The sequence below is a fragment of the Chrysemys picta genome, chromosome 11, assembly GCF_011386835.1.
Source record: "Chrysemys picta bellii isolate R12L10 chromosome 11, ASM1138683v2, whole genome shotgun sequence".
Classification (NCBI taxonomy): domain Eukaryota; kingdom Metazoa; phylum Chordata; order Testudines; family Emydidae; genus Chrysemys; species Chrysemys picta.
This window is the reverse complement of record NC_088801.1, coordinates 32626001-32645024: the sequence shown is the minus strand read 5'-3', so window position 1 is coordinate 32645024 and position 19024 is coordinate 32626001. Positions and strand designations below refer to the sequence as shown.

Sequence of the window (19024 nt, the reverse complement as noted above, 5' to 3'; positions counted from 1 at the left end):
TGCCACTCTATGGAGGGTGCCAGGTCATAATATTGCTTTAGTATTAGAAAAGTGACAGAGTCCTCATCACAGACAAATTGGGAAATTGAATCCATACAATGTTCCTGTTCAACCAGTTCGTCCAAATTATGGGTTTGTTCCTAATTTGCATAGCTGGGTTGCCCAAATAGGTGCGTTTGGATGACATAGAGGATGAACTTGGTACCTCTCAGCTAAGATAGCCTAGACCCTTTACTCTACCACCACTGTAGGCACCTTATTTTCTCCGTTTGACAAAAAGAGGAACTGAGGAGACCTGCAGGGTGAATTAGGTGTATTAATATACATTCAGTTTCCACTCACATGGGTATAAGAGTATTGGCATCATTTTGGATTCTTTTTATTTGCTTTCTGGTGTTTGAGCCTTTAGAGTTCCTGATTTTAAGCTATTTCCCATAACACTGAGGGCTAGCAACTTAACTTTTTTTTTTTAAATGAATGGTGAGATTCTGATGTAATCACCTGACTCCAGAATTTGGGGCTTGAAGAAAAATACCATATATTGTGAGGCTGATGATAAAATCACAAGGGTTGGCACCACTGGTATAACTATATTTAAATTTCAAGTAGAGTAACAGAATATTTAGCTTCATATCATTCCACCATCTTTAAACCCATACTCTATATTGCTTTGAATGAGAAGTTCTGCTGAAAGAACAGTGGCATGATATGGCATGTAAAGTTTAGTAATTCAAACAAACAGGAAAAGACAGAGAGGAATGTATTTGAAATATTGTAAGAGCACCAGAGACTGCTCTGAATGCATTGATTTTAAGCAGAAGAATTTACATTCCCAACCCTTGAAAATAATTGAGTGCTGAATCCTGGGCTACATTTAGCTATTAAGATGTATGCAGAATTTCTCTCTTGTGTCATCTTGTGAATTCAGACCCAATTTTCCTTCAAAAAATGTAAAACAGGCCTTGTAACAGTTAAATATTTAACTCATACACCAGTCCCCCACCCCATTTTATAGGGACAGCCCCTAATTTTAGTGATATTTGCCATTTTTCTGATTTGTCCCTCTAAAAGCCACTTTGGGCCAAATTCTGTGCTGGTGTAAATTGGTGTAGTTCTTATAATCTTATTTTATATCCTGTCATATCCTTATTTTCTCCTCAGACATCCCTATTCATACATTTCTAGTGTTGGCAAATATGGAAAATGCAGATGTAAATTATTCAGCCATAATATATCAATTATTTAGGCTTTGCAGCAGAAATACTTTTCCATATAAAGTATTGAGCATTAGAAGTTTTAGTGAAAATAAAAATAATTATTTTCACCCACGCAACTCAATTATACTTAAATAAATGAAACACCCACAGAGTGTACCTCAGGCTTTCAACAGCTTTATGGGTAAAACAGATATTTTAGTTGGCCTTCTTGTAAAATACAGATTATATACTCATCTGATGGGAGATAAATCCTTCTGGGAACAGAATGTGTTCCTATTTCAACATGACTTCCCTCTATTTTGTCCAAATGGATATAGCTAATATTAAAATTATATCCAACCCCAACCATCTTCTATTTTTTTTAACTTTACCTCCAACAAAGTACTGAGCATTTTTTCCATTGCTTGCCCAAATCATTAAGTTGCCCTTGAGGACCTTTGTTTACTGTGTCTTCTCATTCTTTTTTCCTTGACATGCTCCCCTCCCTCCAGCAGTGAGATACTAATTAAAGAGAGGACACTGTGACCCTGGGTTGTTTAGAAGTCACAGGGAGGGGTGGCGGCACAATGACAAAAACATGCCTGCAGGAAGTAATCATGCCTGAGTCCTAGCACAATGCTTACTTCCATTACCTTCAAAACCCTTTCAATTTGGAGATCCAGCCAAGAAGGGACTTTACCCCCACCCTTATTAAAGTATCATAATTATGCACAAAAATGAAATATCTGTCTGTATTAGTCCATTTGTGTAACAAGCTTGTTATCCAGTATTTTATAACAATAAGTGGAATTCATTTACTGTTGTAGAGCTTTTCAAATGAAAATACTTTTAATACCCAGATGTTGTTGAATTTCATTTATATTTCCCTTTAATTTCAGAAAAGAAGCCAGTGATCACAGTGCACATTACATGGCAGGATCAGGCCTTATACATAGTACAAATGAGTTACATAAAGTAGATGCAAATCTGATATTTCATGCTGTCCCCCACATTATCATCCCTCAGTATTACATCAAGGGGATGTTTTGTTTTGTTTTTGTATTTTTAAACAAATAGCCTTCACAACAGATAAGGTCTTTAAGCATAAAAAGGGGAAAGCTACTGTCTAAAATTTATCCCCATGAGTCATCATCAATCCTGACCACAAACTGACGCCGTATGTTTGCGTAGTCAGGAGTTTCATTAAAACCCTCTGCAGTATTCCTGCATTAGGTGCTCAAATGCACTTGTTCTCCTTTGATTTTCCTTAACATTTTCACAGTGCCAAAGAGCACTGTCTTCAGGATGTAACTGATTGTGATGTCTTGTACTCCTAAAGTGTCCTTGAGCTGCTCATTCATATCCTTAGGGATTGCTGCAAGTGCTCGACTAATCGCTGGGATTGTCTTTGTACTAGTTTTTCATAATCATTCCACTCCGTGGCAGAGTTCTTCGTACTTCGCTATTTTCTCTTCTTGTTTCTTTTTTATGTTTCTGTCTGCTGCTATGGCAATATCAATTAACAATATTATTATTATGCCATTGATGTACATGGCTCTTTAAAATTGTGTGTGAAGAAAGAAGTGCAAATTCTGCTCCCAATTACACCCATTAACATTTGGACTAAGGAATCACTTTGGATGTACACCAGGAATAGATGAGACCTCAGTTTGTCCCTAAATCCCTTCTTTGATAAGTTTACAATCTAAGGACTAGGTCCTACAAATTGATCTGTTTGGGCACAAGCCTGACCTTGTGCAGGGGCCCATGGGGAGAGCCCCATGACACCAGGGGTGCACACACATAGATCCATTTGCAGGATCTATCCTTCATACCCAATCTTGTGCAGCATGCAGAGACCAATTGACTTTAACGGATCTCTACATAAGTTTGCCTGCACGTATCAGATGGTAGGATCAAGGACTTGACACCGCTCCCATTGAAATCAGTGGAAAAAAATCCCATTAACTGGCAGAAAGAGCCTCAAAATTAGACACATAAAACTACATACGTATTAAAAACTAACATGAGAGGTTTTTTCCGTTTTATCTTTTTTTAAATTTGAATTCAATACAGTTAAAAAAAACCCCAAATGAGCTGGGAGAAGTAATTGAAAGAAATACTATCTTTGGGGCAAAATGAAGAAAAAAAATCACGTCTCTCCTTAAAGTTTGCATAATCATTATCTTCCTGGATATAAATCTGAAAATCTCGGTTTTCACTTTGTTTTAGAAATTCTTAAGAGTATACTGGTAGCTGAAAAAATAATCAGTAAGACATAAAAAGCGACAAAGAGGCCTGTGGCACCTTATAGACTAAAGGTGCCATGGGACTCTGTCGCTTTTTACAGATCCAGACTAAGACGGCTACCCCTCTGATACAGTAAGACATAGTATACCCATTTTTCTGAATATTTGACTGTGATATCACTTGGATTTTTTGTTTGTTTTTTTGCAACAAGATTTTCAAGCTTAACAATCAAGCATTGTATAGTTAGCTAATAATTAAAGTTAAAGTGTAACCCAAACCAGTGTAGGCATGGAGGTTACTTTAGGATCTGTTAGATTAATCAGTTCTAGGTACCTACCATCCCTGTAAGCCTTGTAGTGAGAAATTGTCTTTCACTTTTAAGTGCTAAAGAATGTAATATGTGTTATACTAAACTTGTCAAATGTAATATTTGTGCGGCTATTTTTCAAACCTTTTGACTATTCCAATCAGAAATGGCATCTTTCTGGCCAAATATGATAATCCTTTGTAGGAACTGCAGGCAGCAGGAAGCCAGAGTTCTAATATTATTCAGGCTATGAACTGGCCTCCTCACTCTTTTTTATGATGATGTATAGTAACTCCTCCCTAAACTAAGGCCTATGCTGTCAGTCGTGATCTCTTAGGGCTACTCTACACTGGAAGCACTACAGTGGCTCAGCTGCACTGCTGTAGTGTGTCTTGTGCAGATGGTCTATGTCGACGGGAGAGCTCTCCTGTTGGCATAATAAAGACACTTCCATGAGAGGTGGTAGCTATGTTGGCGTGAGAGTGTTTTTCGCTGACATAGCACTGTCCACACCTGTGCTTCTGTCAGTAAAATTTATGTTGCTCAGGGGGTCGTTTATTCACACCCTGGCTGACTAAAGTTTGACTGACAAAAGTGCTAAGTAGACATAGACTATGTCATCTTAGAGTCTGTTGAGCATTTAGTTGTGAGTTCCTCTCCAACCCACTCCAAAGAAGCTGAAGAGCCAATCATCTTGGAGAAGGCTGGCTTTCTGTGCAACAAATCTTGCACGTGTGACTTGCCTATACAACCAAAGAGCTGTAAAGTGGCTATTATCTATGCAGGAGATAGGTTTTGACTCTTGCTATCTTCTGATTCAATCAGACCAGACAGTAACAGCAATTGTTGTTTACATCACTTATGATTATTATATTGTCCACGTGCCTAAGTCTGTTATTGTTCAGATTCCTTTCTGGTTTTGTAATGATTGTATTTCACATTAAAGTTCAATGGTTTTAATTAAGAAAATGACTGAATAGGAAATAAGTGTAACCGTGAGCTTAGCCTTTAAAGGAAGATTTGTATAGAGTGAAATTTTGAAGTTAAGTTTTCTCATTATACACATGTGCTAAACACACGCACACTCCTTTTATATGTATAAGACACTAATATTCAGATATTAGATTCAGATTGCTAAATCACACCATTTTTACACTCTTATGTTAACAGTTACACAACTTTATTAATCAGATTTCAAACATACATGGTACTCTGTTTAGTATTGCAGTATTGTTTTTAAACAAAGATGGCTTCATTTGCAAATCCAACTGAGGGTATGTCTTCCACAGGACAGCTACAGTGGCTCAGCTGCAGTGCTGAAACTCTGCCACTGTAGTGCTGTAGTGTAGGTGCTTCCTGGATTGACGGAAGGGATTTTTCCATAGATGTTGGTAATCCACCTCTCCAAGAGGCAGTAGTTAATTGACGGAAGAATTCTTCCATTGCCCTAGCTGAGTTTACAGTGCAGGGAGGTTAGGTTGACCTAACTAAGTCATGCAGAGTGCACAGTTTTTCACAGCCCTGAGTGATGTAGGTTGATCTCATTTTTAGGTGTAGACCAGGTCTCAGATCTGAGGACAAAAGGCATGGGCATTTTGCTAATGTATTTTTGAGATTTTCAAAAGGACACCGGATAGCCATCTGTCTCGGATCGTGTAGACACAACAAATCCTGCATCTTGGCAAGGGGTTAGACTAGATGATCGTTGTGATCCCTTCTAGTACTATGATTCTATGATTTATAGATCTTATATTCCAGTACTTAAAGCTGTAAGTAGGTATTTACTTTCTGTTTTGACTGTGGTCAGAGCTGAGAGTTCAGTGAAAAGAGAGTATACATTCACCACATGTTTCTACCAACTCTTCCAAATTACATTTTGATTAGTTTGATCAGCTACCAAATAAGCTTAATAGTACAGTAAATAGCATTAAATCCTGTACTTGAAACCTGGAGATTCTCTGCATGAAGATATTATTTTTTTGCTTATTCGGTGCTTTTATTTTATGGTTCACAACTCCTGAAAGAAATTGTAAAAAGTAACAATTTAGTAGTACACCACAAAATAACATCTGGAGCAATGTATCATAAAATAATTCCCATCATTAAGTGAGCTGCTAATTTCATGTAATCAGCACTGAGAATCAGGTAGTAGCTGGTAGTTAATGAGTTGTTGATTATTTAACAGTTTTATATTTTAACAAACCAATTGTAGTGCAATTGATTCAGTGCTTGAATTTTGACAGATTGATGTAATGGAAAATCATTAATTAACTAATTTTCATCAATTAAGCCAACAGAATAATTGTACTGTGGAAGATAGAATACAGTATATTGATAGTAAGGTGATATAATTGTCTTAAATTGAAATGTTTGAGTAATACATGTTTCCATTAACCTTTTGGTAAATTGACAAATGGTGCAATTTGTTTTATTAAAGACTTCAAAAGTAGTCTAAATTATTGATGTATATATTCTGAGGAATAGAGGCATCATTTCTGGGGAAATGAGTACTCTCTTCGCTGTCTGCTACATTGGTATAATGTCAAAATATTTCATCTGAAAATTGTTACAAAAATGAGTTTTTTCTTTTGAGTGAATCTGCTCGAAGGGATTTCCGATAGGGCCTTAGCTTTCAGACAAAACTTTACCTTTTTTTGTTTAAAAAATATTTTTCCATAGACATCTAGCTGTGTTTGCATTTTATGTAGTTATCCCTATTTCAGGTAATAGCCTCACAAGCTTCCTGTTTTCTTTACATGAATTAAGAGCATTTGACCAAATTCATCTGTGGTGTAATATGTGTTGAAGATAATCAGTGTGTGTGAATTACACCTGAAATTAATTTTGCCTCCTTTTTTTATTCACGCTGGTCCAAATCCTGCAAAACCATGCACATAGAAATTGTGCTCACATGAGAAATCTTAGGGTGCACCTTCACTTGGAAAAAGGGTGGGTTCTTACCTGGAGTTAGCTAGCACAAGGTAACACAAAGTAACACAAGTCAGTTTGTAGTTTTAACACATACTAGCAGGTTGAGTTAAAGACTATGGGGGAACCTAGGGTTTACCTTGACCCAATAACACATGTGAAAACTACAAATTGATTTGTCACTTGGATTTAGCTAACTTGAGTTAAGAACACACCTTTTTTCCTAGTGTAGACAAAGGCTGTAGTATCTTCAAGAAGACCACTTATATGAACATATGCTTAAATTGTGTGCATGCTTAATTGCTTTGTGTGGTATATTGAGGACTGTGTTGGAATTGCAAGTTATCACTTCAAGGGTGGGGGTGGTAAGGGTTTTTCCTGACCTTGCTTGCAGACTAAAGGGCTTTGTAGTGAAGTATCTGGGAGCAGCAGTCAGTCTGTAAACAGCTAGCTTGGGGTGAATTGTGTCTCGTTGTTTTAGGGAGCAGCTTGCTTTGTCTCTCTCTGTTTTATGGTTCTTGTGTGTTAGCAATTTGATTTCTAAGAAATAAAGTAGTGTTACTTTGCAGCCTTCCAGCAAGAGTAGTTAGGTTTTTATCTAATTTCTCTGTGTGTATGCAGTGAACATAATGCCTTGCAGGATTAGGACCTCTCAGGAACTGGTCTTTCCATGGACTGGAATAACAGCCTTGGTGAAAGTATAGTGGGTAGGAGGAATAATATACAAAGATCCAGCCTTTTTTAGGTTTTTAACTTCCTTTTCATATTGTCTGGTTTATTGGGGCCCACAGTCATGTTAAGATTCATCACAAAGTTCTAAAACAGTGGGCTCTATTCATAAACCAATCTGAAATTTCTTGGATGTGAAATGTATTTTTCACTTTGTAGAAAAATGTGATTTATATAACCTCTTAGTTGACATGATCTGACATGATTTTTATGAATTCCTTTGCAAGTCAAAAATGCCTCCAGTGCAGTTTATAGTAATGAGACTGCCTGCTTTAAAGTAGCTGATTACAATGAAAATATAAGAAGCGGGTATGTTTGCTTTTCAAAGTTGTAACCTCTCATAGTTTATAAAGTACATATCAGTATTACAGCACACAAGCTACCTGTGGGTGTACAAAACTCACCTGTTTTTCACAGCTTACTTCATCAAACATAATGGGATGTTGTTTTGGACTAGACTGTGGCACACTAGATTACATTAATGACCTGTTTCAGAGTAGCAGCCGTGTTAGTCTGTATCCGCAAAAAGAAGAACAGGAGTACTTGTGGCACCTTAGAGACTAACAAATTTATTAGAGCATAAGCTTTCGTGGACTACAGCCCACTTCTTCGGATGCATAACATAAGACATAACATAGTCCAAAGCAGTGTGTGATTATGATATTACAAACTCCCAAGCCATATCTTTTCAGTGATATTTATGATTTGGAGGGGTAAAATACTTATCTTTTAATAGGATGGAAGGTGATATTTATTGACTTTCACCTCTTGTTGGCACATCACCAGAAAAGGTATCACATCAACATAATGGACCAAGTTTTAACCCTGGTGTTAATCCACTGGCTTTATTGGAGTTGTGTCCAGTTACACCAGAGATGAACTTGATAAAGAAACATAGAAACCAATGTGCGCAAATGCAGATGTCTGGGTAGTTGCACAATTAAATACCATGGAGAAAATAGTCCAATTCTACTTACCAGATCCATTCCCTAGTTCTTCCCAGTAACAAACCCTGGAGTGACCCTATTGCCAGCTGCTGAAATCCTTAATGTTCCAGAGCAGCGTTTCTGAAACGTCATTGCACTACAACCCCTTTCTGACAACAAAAATTACTACACAACCCTGGGGGGATGGGAGGGGAGAATGAAGCCTGGGCCCACCCGAGCCCCACCATCCTAGGTGGGAGGCCAAAGCCCAAGAGTTTCAGCCTGGGGCAGGGGACCTATAACCTGAATCCCGCCACCCAGCACTGAAGCCGAAGCCCATACCCCGCCACCCAGGGGTGAAGCCTCAGGCTTTGGCTTCAGCCCCAGGCGGTGGGAGTCGGGCTTTGGCCCCGGGTGGCGGGGCTTGGACTTGGGCTTTGGACCTTCAGTCCCAGGCACCAGCAAGTCTAACACCAGTCCTGGTGACCCCATTAAAATGGGGTCATGACCCACTTTGGTGTCCTGATCCACAGTTTGGAACCGCTGTTCTAGAATTCCATAAACTCTGAAGTGTTTGCATTGAACTCTATGGACCTACATTTGGTAGTAAGCACTATGCTCAGAAATAACTGTAAGTCACTTGGACTGCTGGCAGCGGGACAGTGTGAAGATCCTGTCACTGGCTCTGATGGAAGTCTCCCTTTGAGATCTTGGAATTGGGAGACCCCTTGCTGTGTGGAGCCCCAGAGAGGAGCTGTAACTGGCTAAGATAAAGAAGAGTTACTAAAGCAGTGGAGAATGTCAAAGAACGTTCAGGTAATGGGCAAAAGTTCAGGTTTGTTCTTTCTTTGCCCAGACTAGTTCACCCAAACCTATTGTAGTACAACTTCACAATGGGGATGAGGTCAGATCATTGTAGCAACCTTAACTAGAAACTTCCTGACTTTTCTGGGGCCCAATTATATGTGCATTTGTAAATCTTAACTGTCTCCCATATCCTAGGATGAAAAATAAGAGCCCTGTATGAAATCCTGGCTCCTCTGGAGACAAGGGCAAGATTCCCATTGGCTGCCGCAGCGCCAGGATTTCACCCCATGTTCTACTTTAAATTTTTGACCAAACATTCTACTGATTTCAGTAGGGATTTCATGCATAGACCATTACGTGATTTCAGTGGAAATTGATCAATAGAACTTTCAGAATCTGTTTAATAAAATAAATATAAAGCTTTATTGTGAATGCAAGTCAATTACTTCACCAAACTTTTTTCTGAAATACTTTCCAACAGTGATTTGCACTGTTGCCAGCTTGAGACACTTAATACAGAACAGCAAGTAAATAGCTTAGTGAAAACTAAGGCTCCTTAAATTGGTCCCTGAAATAAAGTGTTCTTAGTCATCTGTGATGAATTTAATGATTATTGAAGATAAATATTCACCTCGAAGTTTAGAGTGATAGGAATTGAAATGATGGCTCTAATGAGGAGCACCGTAAATAATTTTGCACATAAATGGAAATTTGTTTTCTTATGTCTACTGCACAACATGCACCTCAGAATAATAAGTGGAAAAATGCAATCTTTGAAAGTGGAAATTGGTGCTGGAACTATTGGTTGGACTGATATTTAGTTCTTGTCATGGGAGTTGAGGTAGTAATTGGGGGGGATGATCAAGAAATTCATTGCTAGTTATAGCTCTGAATGGTGGTAGCCAAAAATTGTTTTTAGTTGATAGCTGTTCAGTGAATTATGAAATGAGTTTGATGACCTCCTCCTTTTCACACAGCAGCTGACACTCACAGATACCTTCTTGGCAGCTTGGAGGCCAAGAGCTGAATCAGCATGTCAAACAAATACAACAGTACTTGGTTCCAGGGAACATTTTCTGAAATCACGGTTTTAAAAATTAGCAAGAGTCAATGTTGGGACAAAGGCATAGTTGGGAAGGAGTCTTGATTTTGTTTTTGATCTAAGCTATCGATGTGAATACTATCATCTGTGGAGTGGGAAATTCTTCTCTCCAGTCTGCCATGTGGATCTTTTGCAAGTTCAGAACTGGGGATAGTTATCCAGAGTACAGAGGAAACTTTTGCCCTTTATTTTCTTCAAGGTTTCTGCAAGCATGCAGCTTGGGGCTGGTGGCCTAGTCTTGCCATTAATGGCAATAATGTCCCATGTTCCAGTTTGTCACATGTTTGCTATTCTTTTGTATGCTATGCCATATTTTAAGTTACTCCTTTTTTCTGCCTCTATTTCCTTTTTTTATAATGACCTATTTTGGCAACCAATGATGATAGGATGTATGTAGCTATGCCAGTCTTCTTCATTGTTTTATTAGAGAATTTGTTTCAGTTAATAGCATTTAACTTTAATTCAAGGGTTCAAAGTTCTTTACAAACATCTTCACAACATCTCTGTGAATCACTTAAGCACTCTCCCAATTTTATAGTTATGAAAACTGAGCCACAGAGAGATTTGGGGTCGGATTTTCAGAAGTTCTGAGCACTGAAATACCCCACTGATGTCAGTCCACAGTCCCAGATATGAAAACAGTGACGCAGAAGGGAATAAAATGCATAAGTTTTACTGACTCTCGGTTCCATACTCTAACCACTAAACAACATTCCCTTTCTTTAGTATTTCTGACTATTTATTTTATCTTCAAACACATTTTGATTGTAGGTTTCTTTGCATTTCTTTCTGTCTCTTCCTTATTTCTGAAGTTTCTAAGAAATAAATAAAACTTAGCCAGTTTGTAGTAGGAGAAAAATATTGGTTCACATGGTCCATCCTCTGCTGGAGCATCAGCATATGTAACCAAGCTTTGCTTTATGGAACACCTTTATTTTGATGCTTTACAAAGTATGTTTGGGTATTTCCAGATTTTCTCTCTCTTTTATTACCATCCTTAGTTTCAACATACTCATAATTATGCATACAAATATTTCCAAGAGATCATTTATCATTTCATAAAAAATGTTAAGTAGTAGTAACTTTTCCCTGTCTCCACCTACTCCTCCCCCCTCCCTAAATATACAAAACAGTGAGCAAATAATTATATCAGAGTAGCTGGATATTTTAAGTCTTTCTTTAAGTGTATGCAACTCTTGATGAAGTAATGAATTTGCACTGTTTTCACTGCTTTACTGGTTAATATTACCTATATACTTTGTCATCTCACTCCATCTTTATTACTTTGTTTTACAGTAATTCTGGCAATTGTTTATAGAATCTGAATTGTTGTATAGGTTCCAACAAGTGTCTGGCATTATCATACCAATGGCAGAGTTCAGCTCTTTTGAGTCACTTTGGTTAGTTTCACAAACCATGGTTGGTTTTTGTCCTGTGTTGTCATTACCTAATTTGTCAAATATAAGCAACTTCCTTAGATTCCTGTTGTATTATAATGCATTACAGTAATATCTTTCAGACTTAAACTTCCCAGAATGTACAGCATATGATAAGCAAAGGGGCATTTGTTTTGACAGTGGAAATGCTCTTATGAAGTAATGTCTTGACCATGGCTTTCAAGAAATAAATAATACATTCCATAATATTACAAAGTGCTGGTATGGTATTAACAATAGATTGTATCATTCACTATATTCACATTCTTTGCACTAATAATCAATGAAGAAAATCAAAAAAATTACCTATTATGGTGTGATTTGCTTTTATAATATGTCCTTCATACAACATTTCACAAAATAAGAAGTCAGTCATAAATTAAAATGGAAAGGTAGATTTTAAGGGGAAATTTCAAAAGAAGAACCAACTCAATGGCCAGAGCATTTCACATACACTAAATTTGGCAGCATTAATAAAAGTGAATTTTACTCAAAGAGAGTTACAGGGAAAAGACAGCATAGAGCTGTGGAACAGATGGAAAAAAGGGGAGAGGGAATCAGAGATTTACGCTAGAGGAAGAACTTGTTTTGAAAAAGGAGATGAAATGGTAGGGTGGGATTAGAACTGGATTTCTGGATAGGTGAAGATGACAAAGAATGGGTGTGATATCAGTCGTGATACAGCATTTTTAAAAATCAAATTCCAAAATTTAAATCTGGATATCTTGCTGCAGCTGTTTTGAGTCAGCCCTGGTGAAAATGGTTTCCCTGAAGAGTCTGATCTGTCTTTACTTTTTGCTCTTGAACGTAGGCAGGAGGTTGCATTCTTACTTTTGACTATTTGACTTCTGTATATATTCCTGTGACTATTTTTGTAATGTTAGGAATATGTTCTTAAACAACTGTTTCTCATTCTCTTAGTTTTCTCTGTTTGTGTATCTTTCTTCTGCCTCTTAGTAAGTTGTAAGTTTTTTTGCAGAAATCATTGTTTCTTCAGTATGTCCTTCCTTTTCCCAAGAAAAATGTCATATTGTAGTTTATGTATAGAAGCACTTTGCATGTTCATGACTTTAATTTCTTCCATGTTCTGCTGACTTCTCCCTCACTTTCTCATTTAGCAAAATATGATTTATTTATTTTTTACTTTTGGTCATCCGGACACTTAACTTATGATACATAAAGCTTAAACAAAAGCAATTAATTGGGAGATTATTTAACAGTCACTGAGGCAGCTTTCCTTGTAATTTAGTTTGCTTTATTCCATGGGCCATTATCTTAAATGCTTTTTTGCTCCATCTCTTAACAATTTAGTGCTAAAGTTAAAGTCTGATTTTGTGTGATGCTGTCAGCTCCCTTGACAGCATTTCCCCCCCAGGAAATGCTCAGCACTCCTAACATGCAGTTTGTTTTCATATCCCATCTAGCATATTTTAAAATGTTTCTTATGCATTGTTCCGCTTCTCAGCATCCACCTGCATGACCTGTTTTGTGTCATACACTGGAAGATCTTTACCCAGTGCGGTAAATTGACTCTGAGCATTCCTTTGTGTCAGTATGGCACACCCACTTTTAGATTTAGATGTCACTGTTCATGATATGTGGAATAAAGTCAATTAAATTACAAGGAGAAACATCTTTGGAACAGCGCTGACTGCAGAAGTGATTACAGGTTTTATCCTTTTGCTCAGTGGGCTGGGCTTCATAGATTGACACATACTGTGACAAAGGACCATGATGGTAGAAAGACCCATCTGGAAGGGGAGAGTGCAAAGTGCTCATAACTTTCCCTGCACCAGGGGTGTGTGTAGACAGCCCCCCCATATGGGTGGCACTGGCTCACAAGGGGACATGGCCAGGGCAGCTGGCAGAATGCATGAATTCAGCACATCCAGACTAGGCTCCTAGGAGCCCCTAGTGGAAACTAAAGTTACCCTACTAAAACAGAACCCTCTAGGGAGGGAAGTGGTAGAAACACTACCTGTCCCACCACAGCAGTGAATGACCTTTGATGGAGGGTTTCCACAGAGTTCATTTAGCTTTGTGTACAGTAAGAAACCATGGATTTGATTTGAATCATGAAGCTGTGATTTATGTATGTGGAACTGTTTACAGAATAAGAGTTTAGTTTCACCAATCTGCTGTTTGCTGAGATTGATGGTAATTACTTGGAAGCTTCCAAGTTTTCCAGATATTCTCTAGCTCCTTTGAAGGCTTCCTGTTGCTGTCTAGGTGTTCAGATACCCCTTGGTGGTATGCTCAACTCAGATCTGGCCTTAATTTATCCACAAATACACATCTTTTAACTATCTCTGAACAATAAACATGCAATGAACGAAGATTTTAACCACAAAATGTAACTAGCTCTGCTCTGCAAGCTGCCTTCTTTTTTGACTAAGCAACTCCTGGTAGTTAAAGAAACTGTCAAAATATTAATCAAGGTACCTTTAGAACCTCCATGCTTACCAATTCCCCTCAGGAACAAACTGAATTGCATATTTATAACTTTAACCAGGAAGGTGCCTGCATACTAACACATATGTTCACATCTGTTATAACACAATTAATATTAATTTCCTTGACAAATGTGATTTAAATGTCCACTTCTGTATACATTTCAAAGAGCCTGTTTCAATATTTTTACTCTTAGCAGGGTAAGACTGAGTGTCTTATTTGCAAACAAGTGATGATCCTTTTATCCTAGAAAAGATGTAGGAAAAGTGCTCAGTAAAATCTTAAACATATAGAACACTTTTCCTCCCAGAAGGTACTGTCGAGCCTTATTAGTCTTCTCTCTCTCTCACGCACACTCAGTCTCAGACACAGAAATCACTTCACCCACCATTACATCACTAAAATGTCACTGCCAGCTCTGGGGTAGAACATAGCTATTGTTTAACAGCACACAAGGCAAGACTATTTCATAATTTAGGGCAAGAATTGAGGAAAATTACTGTATACATTTTGATATGCAGGGAGAATTTTAGTAGGCTGAATGTTACTTTGGCCAGGACATCAAGGTTAATACATTTTCTCCTCTGACAATGCCATTGCAAATCTCCTTTAAACAAAAGTATAAATAAAAGAAATCTCTCTTGAGGGTGATGTTTTCTATTCAAATTTTCACAGAATGGTTTAATGTTACATGTTTTATACCTCAAACATTAAAAAAACCAAAATATATAGTGTCCCTGAAAAAACACGTGCCACATACTGAATCCACAAGAGGGAAATCCACATCCTCTCTAAAGAATAGCAACCTGGGAATGAAAGTGCAGAGTTCCCGCTTTTAGAGTTCCCTTTTGAAATGTTCTTAAATCTTTTAATTCCTGTAATGATATCTAAGTACCACAATGATTGGTGCTTTAAAAATACCTGTGATGGAATATGGAATGTCTACATCCTGCCTGTTTTTAAGTGTATTGGGAAAGGGTGGGAAACAAGGGAAAACTGAAGTTCCTCAGAAGCCTTTGTTATCTGGGGGCAGGAGGAAGATATCAATTCAGGTGTCTCCTACTCCCAAAGTCATTTTGTAAGAGTAGAGGATTCGTGAAAATCTTTCTCACTTTTGTTGACTACAAGTCTGTTGCATCTTACGCGCATTTAACATGCACAATTTCAGCTTTACGCGGTCGGAAAAAAAAAAGAGAAAAATAACAATTTTAATACTGTACTTGTAGTGCGGGCGATTCTGCCCGCCATTCAACTCAATGTAATTTTGACTATACGCGGTTTTCGCTTTACGCACTAACCGCGGAACGGAACTCCTGCGTAAGATGGGACTCGCCTGTACTAGAAGACTGTGCTGCCAGCCTTGTGCAGTTCTTCTTTTCCCTTGGAAATACTAATTCAAAGCATGCAGAAGTAAGATAGCATGTGCACATACCACACATCGGGAGTGGTTTTTGACTAGTTCTGAACAGTTATTCAAAGGTCAGGTTTAACATGGAATGTAACTGTGGATGAGTTCAGTTTTTAAGTGCTGTGTGGGTTTTTTTGTGTGTTTTGGTGGTGTTTACTGTTACACAGATAACAGTTCTGCCAAGAGGCACTGCTTTTTCAGTGTTGGCTATACTAGAGTATGCTGTTGTCTAGGGCAGCGAAGTGCTATGGCACCAAAATATTTAGTGACTGCTTATTGCAAAAAGAAACTGAAGGTACAGAGGGGTGGACATTTTCCAAGTTGCTACCAGCACCAAACACTATAGAGCTGGCATAGCAGTTTTGGTATGCAGCTCAACATTTCAGTGCTGAACCAAATGGCAAATCTATGTTTCTTCCCAGCAATCCATGTTCCTAATCCATTTTTGGAGTGAGTGCTTACTATCGAAGAGAATAAAAAATACTAAAGAAAACCTTGGAACTAGGTGTCCTCATTGGAAGGTCCTCTTACAGAGTCATCTCTATGAAACTACGGAGTTGAACAAAGTCTAATTTTATTTTATAGATAAACCAGTCGTAACCAATGATAGGGCACAACAAAAAGGGTTGAGAGTTCTGAATAACACATCTAAAATTTGGAAGGCATTTGCCTCCCTTTTCCTCAACAAACGTTAGGAATCTAATTTTCCAGTAATTGCAAAACTCCCCAAGGCCCTAAATTTTATGGGGGAATAGGATTTCCCTCAAACTTCAAAAAAAATTATTTGGAGGGATTGGTGGGATTTAGGATGGATGAATTCCCCAAAACTGTGCTAGCTATCTCAGACCATAAGGCAAGATTTTGGACTTAATGACTTTAGTTCTTCTTTCAGGCCATGAGGGACAATCCAGTAGATTTCACACAGGCAAAATCAATCACTGGCAAAACTCTTATTGACTACAAGGGGAAGAGGGTTTTGGTCCTTTTGAAAAGTAAACTTGCAGTCTCTCTCTGATCCCGTGTAAGAAAGGGAATCACATATTTGAAGAGATGTACACAAACTGCAAAGTTTTGAACCAGATTTCTGACTATGTAAGTTTTTAAACAGGCTCACGAGCATGGTGGCTTCTAGCCCCAAAGTTTAGGGTTGTTTGGATCCAAGGTTTTGGTTTGAGCCACTGCAAAATTCCAGATCCAGGTGTTAGTTTTCAGATCCCTGGCCACATGAGAAGTTGCCCCCTTCTCAGCCCTTTAACGAGTTTCGATCCATTCTGGATTTGCGCCTGGTTTCCACCTTGGTCTAGAGGTCGAGCATGCAAAACCTTAGGCTGGCCGGTTCTGGCCCTGTCTCCCCCTGCGTTTGTGAGACTGAACTGTGCGTCCGGGCCAGGCTGCACAGCTTTATCGAAGGCGCAGCTCTGCCCAGCCCGGGGAAGGAGGGCTGGGGGGGGGGGCGGGGGGTGCTTTGCTGCTGGCCCTGCAAATTAAAGGGCTAGACTAGACCCCTGCTGGCTGCATATTCGGGCCCTTCCCCAGGTGCAGCGGAGGCGACACCCCCCCCGGTGCGCTCGCCTGGCCGCGGAGCGCCTAGCCCAGGGGCGCAGTGCTGCCGCCGCTGGTGCGCAGGGAGCTGCTGGCTGCACCGTGGAATGTGCGGTATGCGGGGGCCAGGAGCAACCATTCGGCGGGACAGGGGCGGCCGCCGCCTGCTCCTCCGGGGTCCCGCGCAGTGGGCGGCAGCCGAGCGCCGCTGCGCAGAGCAGAGCGGCCAGGGCAGGAGGCGGCGGCGTGCTGGGCAGGCCGGGCGCAGGGGCCGGGCGCAGAGCCTGCTGTGGGCTGTCTCCTGCGGCGCTGCTCTCTCTCTCTGGGCGGTGGTTGAGGCCGCTGGTAGGTGGGATCGGCTCTGCCGCTGCTGGGGAAGCGCCCGCTGCTGCCGCCGCCGCCAGATCAATGAACTCTCTTCGGTCGCGGCTGCTGCTGCTCGGGTAGGCGCCGCGCTGCTGATCCCCGGAGCGGAAGGGGGAGAGAGGCGTCGTCGTGCGCGGAACTCCGGCTCGGAGGCAGCAGCAGCCGCCGCCGCCGGGGAGGGAGGGAGGCACCTCGCCCCGCACCGCAGCCGCCCCTGCGCGCAAGTTGGCACAAAACTTGCTGCCCATCCCGAGGGGAAGCTGGGGCTTAGGCGGGGCGATGATTTTCCCCAATAGCAGCAGTAACCCGGCGGGCGGCAGCAGGACTCCCTATAGGAAACAGGTAAGAGAGTAGCGCTCCCCCTCCCCGGGAGGGGGAGGAGTGGGTACGGGGGGGGGGGGGATGTGAGTGGCAGGGGCTGTAACTTCCAGTCTCTTAGCGATCAGCTGCGCCCGTCCCGCTGCCTTGTACGGAGAGTCCCCTCTCCGAGGCTGCGTGGTGGTGACCTTGCTGAGTACCCGAAAGAGAGGAGATCTGGTGTCGGTCAGGCGACTTCAGCCGGGTGGCCTTAGCAGCGGAGAGGCGTGTTGTGTGACGCCCAGGGAGCCCTGGCTTTGCTGAGCTCTGCAACACTTTTTTTTTTTTTTTTTTTTTTTTTGGTAAGGAGTGAAGTTGCAACATGCATTGAAAATCGAAACTTCAGACTGAATGTTTTCCTTTCTGATAAAATGACAAAAAGGACGAACGTGCTTTCAAAACAAACAAAAACCCCCATACCCTCCAAAAAACCTCGGCTCGCTGCTGAGCTTCAGCTCCCCCCACCCCCTCTCTCCCCTTCCCCTAGCAGTACAAGGGAAATCCTGTGACATTTTATGAGCAGACAGATAGTTTTGATAAACTTGAACCATTCACATCTATGGAACTGTTTTGAAACGGACATTTTAGCATCTTAAGTTTTGAAAACAGCTGGAATGGTTAGACCAACATCCTTTGCTGCGGTGGGGGTGGGAGAGACTAGGAAAACTGTTTCCTGTTTCTGATTTTTAGTATTGGCTTTGTCACATAGTATTTATTACAAAACAGACCAGTTTTAATTAAACCTTTGACCGAACAAACAAACAAACAAACAAAAAGCATGTGCTTTAGGTTTGTCAGAAAAAGTGAGGACCCTGTGCTTGTATAGAAAAGGTTACATGGATTAGAAGTCAGTGGCAAGATGCTTGGTTGACCAAAAAAAATCCCAACCAACTCACCACCACCACACACCGTCATTTATTTTCTTGTGGGCTGGGGAGGGGGAAACAGAAATCACCTTTTGAGTCCCCGCCCCCGTCCCCTCCCTGAGCAGTGGAAACAAATTAATTTATCATCATAATGGTGCAGGAGGCATTGTCATTCTGTCTGGAGTTGGGATGCATTAAAGATAGAAATATCAGATCAGATCACATTGTAACAGCGTCACTTTACTACAGGGTTTCATGGAATTACTGATTTTAATTTTAAAAAAATTAAAATTAAAATTCATGTATGTTTCTCTGATAGGTAAGCATGTGAATGATTAGGATTATGATAATTA

General features: G+C 40.1%; 1 protein-coding gene across 10 annotated transcripts in view; it reads left to right on the top strand.

Annotated features, from left to right (window-relative positions):
• RBMS1 (RNA binding motif single stranded interacting protein 1) overlaps nucleotides 1-19024 on the top strand; it is a 187161-nt gene that overhangs the window by 39871 nt on the left and 128266 nt on the right. For 2 of the 10 annotated variants that reach the window (XM_065560707.1, XM_008178467.4), the window contains exon 1: nucleotides 17311-17790. The exons of 4 other annotated variants lie outside the window; for them this stretch is intronic. In XM_065560707.1, the coding sequence (XP_065416779.1) occupies nucleotides 17728-17790 (63 nt within the window). In that variant the 5' untranslated portion in view covers nucleotides 17311-17727. Of the gene's footprint in view, nucleotides 1-17139; nucleotides 17197-17230; nucleotides 17791-19024 lie in introns of those variants that run through there. 4 more of the 10 variants (XM_065560709.1, XM_065560713.1, XM_065560711.1 and 1 more) reach the window with 4 other exon arrangements.